We start from the raw sequence: 11714 nt of genomic DNA on the forward strand, positions 1-11714 counted from the left end.
TGGTGGAGGGGAGAAAGATCCTAATTTTTGTGTTCTATTGCGACCCTTTTAGAGATGACTTTGCTAAGAGCATCCCTATCCGAAAATTGTATCCTATCTTATTTTACTATCTCAAAAAGTAACTTTATCAATTATACCATACAATGTTACAATACTCTAGCATCCTAACTTTTATTTTATAATACAACACATTAAAATAATATAAATTATACAATAATATATATACATATATATCTATATATATATATATATATATATCACTCCCCTCTCTCTCATTTCTGTCCCTGCCTTTGTCCCTCTCTCAACAATCAAACAACCCAATCACCACCACAACACCACCATGCCCACCACGCCACCATTGCCCACTGCCCACCAAAATCCCACTGGAACCAAAACTCCATTTTACAACACTTCTAACATCCCTCTACCCCTAGCATCGGCCACAACAAATTAAAAAAAAAAAAAAAAAAAAAAAATAGACACCATGCCACCCACCGAGAAACCCACCGATCTCCACCAAGAAACTCACCAATCTCCACTGATGCAAACCCACACCACCACCTGACCCATGATACACCGATCCACCTATCCAAACCCATCACCTGACCCACAACTCCAAATCCACCACCTAACCCACGACCCACACAACTTAATGATCCAAGCACAACCCACCACGATCTTTGATCTCCGTCGATCCATGCCGATCCAAAATCCACGCAGATCACCATGTTGTGATCACGAACCCAAACAAGAAAGAGAGATGTGAGATGAGAGAAAAAGTGAGGACTGAGGAGGGAGGAGCTCTGTGAGAGAGAAAGTAAATGAGAAACATTGAAACAGAACTGAGAGCGAGAGAAAGCAAAAAGTGAAAAATAATAAAATAATACTTTTTGGTTTTACAATTGAGCTACAATGTGATTCTACATTTAGAATTGCACTGTAGTACAATTGCAAATTTTTTTGCAATAGTTAGATTTTACAAGTCCGGATAACATGGGGGTTTTGGGCTTTTATGCTAAATTGAACCAACATATGGCATATGCCATTCCCAATGTGAATGCTCTAAGGAAAGCATCTATGCTAAAAGGGTGAAGATCGGTGGGCATCACAAGGTGCATGCCTAGGAGAAACCAATTTGCACTCAAAGTATTTATAGCTTTTCACTATTTAATGCTTAGGATACTTTCTTTCTTTCTTTTCTTTTTTTTTTTCTTTCTTTTTTATTACTTTTTATTATCTAAGATAGAAATCTATTCTACACTATGGGTGTGTGGGTGGGTGAACTCTCTCCTGAAAACTTGAACCTCAATCCTTGTCCCTTCACTCCACAATAACTAATACTTGTGGAGTGATTATTACGCCAAAAGTGTGTGGTTGTAATGCTTAGGAGACCTATTAGACTTATTTTGTTGCGAACTGAAACTCATCCTAAAATAAACAAACCTCCCATTTAGGGATAAAACCGAAATTACCTTTGCCATTTGGATTACCCAAAAAGAATAATTAAAAAAAAGGGGGGGATTGGTTGAGTAAAAAACAAATCAAGGCATTATCCTAAACCTCAAGGATGTTTATTGTATTTTACCCTAGACTTCATGAAAAAAGACACAATAACATGGTTATCTCATTTACTAGCCTCTGAGTATGCGCTCATGCGCGTGCTTAGAAGTTCTTCTATTTTTTTGGATAAAGGTTAATAATTTGCATCTATTATAATTTGGAAATATTTTTTTAATTTTTCAAACAAATAAAAAGGATAAACTTTAGAGATAAACAATAACCGTAATTTCTTTTTTAAACATGAAGGGAAAAAAATCTTAAATTTTAGGAGTTCTCTTTTTGAATTCGAAATAAAATTTGTTATTTGATATTTATGATTCTATTTCTAAATGAAATTACTTTTCATTAATGAGGGTATTTTTGAACTACATAAAAGTCTAGTTGAAAGAGAGGAATCCTCTTATATATACTATAGATTAGAATTTTTTTTTTTAATTTTCAAACAAATAAAAAGGATAAACTTTAGAGATAAACAGTAACTGTAATTTCTTTTTTGAACATGAAGGGAAAAAAAATCCTAAATTTTAGGAGTTCTCTTTTTTAATTCAAAATAAAAATTTTTATTTGACATTTATGACTCTATTTCTAAATAAAATTACATTTCATTAATAAGGATATTTTTGAGCCACATAAAAGTCCAGTTGAAAAAGGGGAATCATCTTCTATATAATATAGATAAGGGCATAGATTAATTATTACAAATGAGTTTTAAATCGATCCTCCCTTTAAAACTCAATTTATTAGTAATTTATATAGTTAATTTTTAACAATCACAATTTCTATTGCTATAAATTGTAGGAAATTATGGAGCCTTCTTAGGGAATTCGGGAAAATCAAGGAATGGAGGGCTAATTCAAGATCACATGGGAGTTTGGGTGAAGAGTTTTACTCATTGTATAGGATTCACTACTAGTGTCATGGCCGAATTTTGGGCCCTAAGGGATGGGCTTCTAATGGCATCTGATAGGCCACAAACTGAATGACCCCTTGTGATAGTAATTAATTAATTAGCCAAGTTATTAATTAATCAATTTATCATGCAAACGCGTGGTAGCATAAACAAATCACCAATAAACTAATTATGCAGCGGAAAATAAATAACACGGTGATTTGTTTACGAATGGGGAAAACCTAACGGCAAAAACCCCACCGGCTGATTTTCAGGTCACCATTCTTGAAACTCCACTATTATCACAACAAGCGGTTACAAGTGAAGGAATCCCAAGTACCTTACCAACCTACAATTGAACCCTTACCTCAATACCCAATTGGACTTGTTCTGTAGTGACAATTCCCCTTTCTGATGCACGACTCCCAAGTACGTGACTAACCAATTGAGCGGATCCCAGTACGCGACTTCAATCACCGACTAAGAAGATTGTTGGTTGCAAAGTTCTTCAATTCATCTACACAATGAAGATCAAGAAGATGCTTGGTCACAAAACTCTATGGTGCACATATATAGCAACTTCTTCAAGAGAAAAAGATGAACTAGGGCAAGAACTTTGTCTCCGATCACAATTTGCTTGAACAGAGTTTGCTCAATGCTAGTGCAACTTGTGAACTGTTTGACAGCCCTTAAAACAATCATTTTATATGTCTAGGGTTAGGAGAAAAGAAAGCCCAAAGACACATTCACGGATCCCAAGAAAATCAGATTTGAATTCTGAAAATCTTAAACCTCGACAGATAGGAGGTGTCGAGCAACTGTCGAGCACACCGAACTTTGAACAACTTTCTTAAACTCGATAGATGTAGCTGTCGAGTTTTAATGAATTTGCACTATCAACTTGTTTTCTTGAATAGACTTAAAGATTTCAACACTTGATCTTGAAACATGGTTTCTTGAAGTATTTAAACACATCCTAAATCTACCAAAATACAAGTAAAGTGCGTTTTGTCAAAGGATAAGCCAATTACATAAAATCATAACATATGTTCTTAACATGTGAAACACATATGTCCTAACAGTATCCTAGATGAAAATTCCTCTCTTAGAAGTTGAATTTGATGCTAAAGTTGTTGTTGAACTAGTCCTCTCTAATTCGACATCTAACAGAGCATATTCTTCCCCTTTAAATGATTGCAAGTTCCTTCTCAACGAGTTCTAGCAAGTCAAAGTGACCCATGTATTTCGGGAAGCGAATAGATGCGCTGGCTAAAAGGAGTTGCTTGCAACAAGAGGATTTTGTTATTTTAAATATTGCCCCCCTCCCGTAATATTTCATCTTTTGTAACTTCTGATGCTAACGCTCTGTACTCTTTAAGGCGCTATGCCATGACTATACTTGCTTTGGCTAGCTAGTTTTTATTAATGCAAATATTTTTAACCAAAAAAAAAATGGTAGGAAATTCTCAAAAAAAGTATATAGACATTAAAAATATAATAACTAATTAATCTTTTAGTTAATAATTTTAATATCTAACCATGCTTTATGTTTCGTTGTCTATAAAGATTATTTATAATACAAATCAATAATTATAATTCATACCAAAAAAAAGAAAAAGTAATGTGTTTGAGTTTAGTGAGAGAGTGTAATTAAGTGTGTGTATTTAACAGTGAGTATGTTTCTAAAAAATATATATATAAATAAAATAAAATAAAATAAAAACCTGCAAATGGTGCTAGACAACGCCTAGTATCAACGTATTGCTAATTCATCCATTACTATTCTACCTTGTTTAATTTGCAGTGAAACCTTGTTTCTCGAACTAGACAACCTCAATTTTTTTTTTTTTTTTTTTTAGAAGATAGACAACCTCAATTTAAAATGACAAAAATCTCAACCTAATATTATTGAGATTTTTCCCCATATATGTTACTATCCAAATTCATTTTGTGATCGTCTTCTCTCGTCCTATCAACTGAGTTCTTCTATAATCTCTCTCTCTCTCTCTCTCTCTCTCTATATGTATAATTTTTTGGGGGTGTGCTTACAACTTACAATTGAGAAAATTAGGATTTGAATTTTGGAACCTACGTTATCCTGAAGGAGAAAATAGGACAGTGATATTAATTAAAGCAAAAGGCTCTTGGTTACCCAGACCTGTATTTGCTTAATTGAGTTACAAGTTCTACACCTGAAAAATCTAGCCAAACTTTCAATCAAGCTGGAGCCTAACACCAAGGAGAGGTATGCAATTATTTGGATGAGCTGAAGCGTATATATACCATTACATGAGTTGCATCACTATCAATTGGTCCACCAAAAAAGTGTTCAATAAATTGTAAAAAAGAGTTGCTACATTCACAACAAATCATAGGTGGGTAGTTGTTATTGGTTTTAATTTGAATCTACCACTGAAATTACTTTTCTACCCTAGCAATAATAACCTGTAACAACTTATTACATAAGATTTGTTGTTAACATATCATTTCTCATTGTGAAATGCTCCAAATAAGCAACCAATCCTTATCTCCCTAAAGAAAAATGAGAAAATATTTGTTATGAGGAAATTTAAATCCCGAAATTTCGATGAAATAAGTGTCGGGTTTTCCTACATAAGAAATACAATTCCTTGCTTCCCTTTGGCTAACTTATCAATTTTGTTTCTCATATTGTGCATTAGCTAACATCATACTCTACAATTCAACCATTCAATTATGTCCTTCATAATAGCTTCACGTTCTGGTTCAAAGAGGAGATCATGTAAGAACCCATCAAACAATTTGATGGTTTTGTCAGTTGACGAGGCTTCTGCATACAGTTTCTGAGAAGCTTCAGGGTCAGTTACAGTATCAGCAGTGCCATGGAGAACAAAAAAGGGAACTCTCAATTTTCTCAGATTCTGCTGCAAGTAGGATGTGATTCGGAGAATTTCATAGCCAGTCCTTACCCTGATGGATCCGGTATACACTAGTGGATCTGAATATTTGGCTATTAGTGCCTGTGGGTCCCGAGAAACTGGTGTGCCCTTCTTATTTGCAGCACTAATTTGGTATCTTGGCAACAAAAATGAGAAAATTGGAGCCAGTACCTGCAATGGGAACATGAAAAGATGACTCCACTTGCTCATTTATTTGCCACTTCAATGGTGTGTATTTGTGTATTTTTATAGGAAAAGGCACTTAATATAAATTTCTTAAGTCATTAGCATTTCCAAATTAGATATAAGAGGGGATCTCACTAAAAGGATATTCTCACCACAAAAATTGGATGGGATGCTTGAACTCCAACTGCAGGTGATGTTAGTACTGCACCAACTACACGGGCTTCAACCTTTGGGTCAAGCATTGCCTAAAATTATTTACATAAAACAATGAAAACCATGCACAAACTTGAGGTCCTTTAGGTCAGTAAAAATTGGGACTATAGTATATTATCATAATAGGTGGAGATATTAGTATTGCGAAAATTGCATCTTTCAACCAAACCTTACCTTCAGGACAATTGCTGCACCAGTTGAGTGTCCAAAACAGAAGCATGGAAGTCCAGGATTCTCAGCTAAAATCTTCTCAAGAAATGATTTCTGACAAAATAACAAGATAAATGCAGAGAGTTAAACTAAAACGATTTTTGTTTTTTTGGGCTAGCAATATAATCAACCAATGCCCCTATTCATCCCATAATATGCCTTGATGATAGATTTGGCCACCAGCAATTTGTGGTGATTATTTGATTACGGTATCATCAGCCCCTTGTAAATGAACCTCAAACCATACCATATCATTAACAGCATCATCAAGAGAATGAACATATGCATGCAACCCATCACTTCCACCATGACCTATATGAAAATAAATAAACAAACGGATAAGAAAAATTTAGTAATAAAAAATTACTGAAGTAGAAAATAAAGCACCATGTAGCAGGGACGGCAAAAGTGAGCCATGCCCCCAAATTTTCTGGTTTAAGATATTTTAGATCCGTTCCTGCTGACAGCTCAAGTAGGTCTGGGGTCAAATTAGCAAAGCTATCACAGATCCTAAATAAAATATTAGTATCAAAAGCCATTAAATGAAAGCAATTATTTAGGTCATCACAAGAAGATATAAAAAAGTATACTCTAAGTTTAGAAAGCTAACAGCACAAAATATAAATAAAAACAAAACAAAGGAGTAGAAAACCATTATCTTATATTATATTTGGCGGCGTATATTACAAGGCATTTAGCAAAAGATAATTTTGCCATTTAGCTTATATAACAAGGTTAGAAATTGAGTAAAACCCAGTTTAACAAACAGCACCTAGAGAATGTATCAAGCATAATGTCTTTAGATTGTCTCATGTTCACATGCTCACTGATCTAAGTTTGGATTAAACAATGTTTGATGTTCTCCTAAATGTTGATTCAAAAAAAGCATAGCGTTCCATTCAAAATTTTATTGATTCAAAACACTTGCACCAATCAGAAGAAAACTTTGAAAACAAATTTTGAATATAATTTTCTGTTTCTTCGGCTCCTATAAAACAGGGAGAAGGCTCCATGTAGTTTTCAGCCTTTGGCTTAATTTCCAAAACCCCTCCTTTTACCAATGTCAAACATAGCAGGTAGACACAAACATGCAGATAATAAGCTTACTTATTAAGAGGAGCTTTCACATGTTTTTGGCACCAATGGGCAACCCAAATGAACTACTCAATCCCTGCAACATCCAAATATAGATGCATTGTTGAAGAATGGTGATCTCTAGACTATAAAACAGTAATTAAGTGGGGGAAAAGTATGACCTTTGTTTGAAAGATCAGCTCTTGGGAACAAGAATTAAGTGCAAGGTTATATGTAAAACTTGTTGAGAAAAAAATGATCACCATTTCTTTGTAGTGTGTAGATTCTACCATAGACACTGAAAGATGAAAGTAAACTCAGGTATGAATCTAAAACATATAAATTGGAGGGAGGGGTATTGATGGATTAGATATATGATGTTGAGAGATTACGGGACCAAACAGGAGAGACCAGAGTATTAAAAAAGGGAAGGGGGGGGGGGGGGTGTTTGTGGTAGGTGGCTTCTTTAAATCTTCCCTGGGTAAAGTAACAATAGCAACTAAAAAGTAGAAACTCTGTTGAAATAACTGCATGGGTTCTCTTCTATCCCCCCACATCATATTTTACTTTCGGTCTCTCTTGGTTTTATGGCATTCCACAGTACCAGCATAAAAGAATTACCACTATAATAGAGATTGTATTAAGCATGGAGCATAAATAAAATTATGATGCTTGTGCTAGCATCGCACACATGTATAAACCAATGACTTCATTGTCCACCAAGACAGTAATTAGCATTTTTGCTAGTCACAAACTTCTTCAACAACAACAAAAAAATCAAAATCAAAATAAAAAACCACTAAGATGTTGCTTAAGAATCATTAATTAGTGCTCCAAATTATAGTCTAAGCATAAATTGTAATTAAACTAGAACAGACGAGTTAATTAAAGAGCATAATAAGTACATCACTCTAAAATTGTATACCACCATTCCCGGAGAGAGAGAGAGAGGGAGCAAACAAACATAAAAGCTAAAGGAGAATTACATAACATCTAAATCCTTTCTCATTCACTTTTGAGCTTGTGCAGCTCATCTATTTGTGTGTTGGAATGATAGGGTTTAAACACTGCTTTCCTTTTCCATTTACTCTGAGGTACCTGTCACTTGCTATGAATCAGAATTACAGATTTATGCCTCTCAGAGGGAGGTATCAGATTAATGAAACTCTTAGTATTTTCACATGAAGGTATGGATTAAAATTACAAATGCATGCCTCAGATAGGTATCAGAGTAATAAGACTCTAAAAATTTTGCATATTTCAACGGAATTTCAACTTATCCAAACTTCCCCTACTTTAAATTTTTAACATTAACTTTATGTTTTTAACAAATTCAATAATGCATTATTGCAAACCTTGGAAATTTTCATTTTTCCTTTTCATTTTAAGAGCCTTTGAATACACATGGAATGTGTGTGTAGAGGATAGTTAATAGAAATACCCAATAAACTATAAACACCATAACTCGAGTTAAAAATAAGATTGAAATAAACTGGACCAATGATTTATTATCAATGGCCAAGAACGGTACTTAGCATCTTCAAGCACACACATACAGATAATCTTGGCTTATATAGGGGGAGAAACTCAATGGTGAGCATGAAAAGATGGTTCTTAGACTTACCAATCCAATCCATTCCATAGACCTTGTAGCCATTGGCATTTAGCTGCTTTGCAAAATCATTGTATCTGCCACTGTTGTCAATAATAGAAAATTCTTGAGAAATAGATCAAGCAAATAGTCCACGAAGATAATTTCTATACAGGCATGAGCATAAATCACAGACCTGTGCTCGTTCAGGCCATGCATAATAAGAACCAATCCCCTGCACAAAATAGATAGCAATCAGCACTTTTATTCCATATAAAAGTTGAAAACAAACATGAAACTGCAGAAGTTAAGAACACGAAATCAAGGGGAATACTGCACAAACTTAGCACGGAATTGTATATTGTAACCAACAGAAAAAGTCTACTGGATTTAGTTAACAATAAATAAATAAATATGAAAAAAATACTTTCGTATAGGAAAATCCCATATGAAAATGGGTTACAAAGACTGATGTAAGCCTGTTGTGTCCACCTAGGATAAATCTCCAAAGCAGTTCACCATGACTGTTAATTGGCTACTTGGTGTTATTGTACATTGATGACACACATTAGTGTAAGAAGTGACAAGTAGACTGATCTTACAATTTTGGGCCCCATGACTTGTAAAACTTGCCAATTATGTCAACTTTCAAGTCCAAAGTAACAAAAGACAATCCTGAATCATCTGATCTCCACAACTTCTCATCACATAAATTTTAGCATTGCATTTCAATCCTCTCTGTCAATAATATGCAATGATACGCTAATATGTTTATGAACACAAACAAGTTTTCTAAAAGATGCTGTGGTACCACCGTATTTTCTGAGCAAAACGAGAGCATTAAACAATAGTCTCTTTCAATAAGGCCTCTTATTGGTATGAGTACAAACATTACTGTTTAAATGCTTTCAATCCCACATGAATTGTTATTCTCACTGACCATTTAATTCCATTTTTTGTGTGTATTAAGTTGGAGGAGGGGGGGGGGGGGGGGGGGGTGGTGAAGAGAGGAACCCCATAGAGTTCATATCCAGTGGCAAGTAGTTTAGACAAAGGCCTTAAAACTAGATACCAATTTGTCAGAGATTAAATCTCTATCACAGCACAAAATCTAACATATCAGTAACTGTAACTCCAACTGTCAAGAATTAAACCATGTTAATGGTCAACAAATCTCTGGATATCTATAGGCAGATCTGAACTCATCAACATGCCAAGAAAAAACATGATGTTTAAAAATTTCATAACGCTCTTATACAAGGACAAAGTTTGGCTAACCTTACTCTTCAACTTCCTCTAAGAACCTAACATGTGTGCAATGCAATTCACAAGTATTGGCTGGGTTAAGTGTGGTTAAATGAGACCATCGCTTACCTTGACGTGATGGTTATTTCCTAAGTATAAAATTAGGATTCAAGTTTTTAAAATGGATATATATATATATATATATATTAGACTTGAGTCATGTGCAAACAAGCGCGCATGTCAGTTTCTTAAAAGGATGTTGAAGCCTAAGCCTAAGTGGTAACAGATTAAAATAAAAAAAGAAAAGAAAAGTAATAGTAAAAGTAAAAGTGATAGATTACCGAATGTTGTTGCTGTTATTGGGGGTCCAGGACCGAGTGAAAATGGTATCACCTCTAGGCGTGAGGAAGAGGGAGTAGTCTCTCACCACTTCCTCATTCAACCCATCATCATCATCTTGTACCACTCTCCTCATCGCCAGTGCTCTTCTCACTGCCACTTCTTGCTCCACCACCGCCGACCCACTCTTCCTCCACGTCACCATCTTCACTGGGACCATCACCTTCTTCTGGCTCTGGCTCTGGCTCTGGCTCTGGCTCTGGCTCCCACCTTCCTCATCCTTCCGCTTCCGTCGACGAAATGGGACCAGAAGGAGTATCACCAACGCGTTCATCACCATCACCAAGCTCCTCCACACGCGCACCGAGAACAGTGCCCTCACGCGCCCGCTCGCTCCTGACGTCAGCATGGTCGTCGAATGAGTATCAACGGTGGTGATCGCCATTTGCTTTATCGTCTTCCTGGTTTTCAAAACTGACGAACACAAACACTTGGGTGGTTCCAATAATTTTCTCCTTCTGACATGTAATTCTGGAGTTTTGGCTTTGGCTGCAACTACCAGAATTATTGAAGTTTCTATAGGGATTACAATAGGTGTACTCGTGTAACAGATCATAAAACCTATAGAATATGCCGATCAGACAAAAACAAATTTAAGGAGGAAGAAGGAAAAAAAAAAAAAAAAAAACTTTCTTGTTTCTATTTCAACTAATAACGTTTGTGCTAAATTTAGTTGACCAGCCAAAGTTAGAGCAAAGGCTGAAATTAAGCTACCATCAAAACACAAGATGGGTTTCCAAATTAACAATTATTGCTATTTGCTATTTGCTTTGTTTGTGTGGTGTCTAATCTTTTGTGTCTGAAGTCTGAAATATGAAAGAGGCGTGAGGTGTGAATGTTAAGGATTGGGAATTTGTGTTTGAAGGAACATATGCGGCGAAGGTGCAAAAGGCGTCACGGCTAATGCCACGTCCAAATTGTCCCTGCTTTTCATGTCTTACCGGGTAGTCACTGAATGACACGTGTCACTCTAAATTATTATTTAATATATTGATTGAAATGAGTTGCGAAAAAAGGTAAAGAAAAAGTCAGCGTACAACACCGACTCAAGAAGATGCGGTGGGGCTTCGACTTGGACGGACCAGTAGTGCGTGACTTTGGGGATTGGGAGTTTGGGACGTGGAACTTGTTGGAGTTGTTCTTCTGATTAGATTCAGGAAGAGGCAGTTGGAACAAGCAATAATCTGGTTGAGATTTGGCCATTTGGATTTGGGCCCGGTATTTTCGTATCTGCTGATTATTATTATTATTATTATTATTTTAAATAAAAAGATGCTACCACATATTTTTTTCACACCTACTTTGCCACAATTGTCCTAGATAAGATACTATGATTAATTTTCTGTCACTATTAAATAAATTTTTATTTTTATCACTTATAATCTGCCATGTAAGAGCATCATTATCCAGCCTTCTAAAAGTCATAATA

General features: G+C 35.3%; 1 protein-coding gene across 1 annotated transcript; it reads right to left on the minus strand.

The window, feature by feature from the left end:
* Positions 1-4917: 4917 nt before the first annotated feature.
* Positions 4918-11181, minus strand: LOC126701678 (uncharacterized). The gene is made up of 7 exons (XM_050399983.1): positions 10228-11181; positions 8838-8876; positions 8675-8745; positions 6224-6288; positions 5941-6030; positions 5706-5798; positions 4918-5538 (listed from the first exon to the last, which is right to left on the minus strand). Exons 1-7 carry the CDS (start codon positions 10839-10841, stop codon positions 5137-5139), a joined length of 1374 nt encoding a protein of 457 aa, XP_050255940.1. The 5' UTR covers positions 10842-11181; the 3' UTR covers positions 4918-5136.
* Between the last annotated feature and the right edge of the window lie 533 nt (positions 11182-11714).

The sequence above is a fragment of the Quercus robur genome, chromosome 10 (genome assembly GCF_932294415.1).
Source record: "Quercus robur chromosome 10, dhQueRobu3.1, whole genome shotgun sequence".
In the NCBI taxonomy this organism is placed as follows: Eukaryota; Viridiplantae; Streptophyta; class Magnoliopsida; order Fagales; family Fagaceae; genus Quercus; species Quercus robur.

What these genes read in the sequence shown, in the direction of transcription:
- LOC126701678 (XM_050399983.1), bottom strand. Translation starts at nt 10,841, where the DNA reads ATGATCTGTTACACGAGTACACCTATTGTAATCCCTATAGAAACTTCA. An exon ending in AATAACAGCAACAACATTCG is followed by an intron (nt 8,877 to 10,227) that starts GTAATCTATCAC and finishes TATTTTGTGCAG; the next exon opens with GGGATTGGTTCTTATTATGC. An exon ending in ATGATGCTGTTAATGATATG is followed by an intron (nt 6,031 to 6,223) that starts GTATGGTTTGAG and finishes TTATTTTGTCAG; the next exon opens with AAATCATTTCTTGAGAAGAT.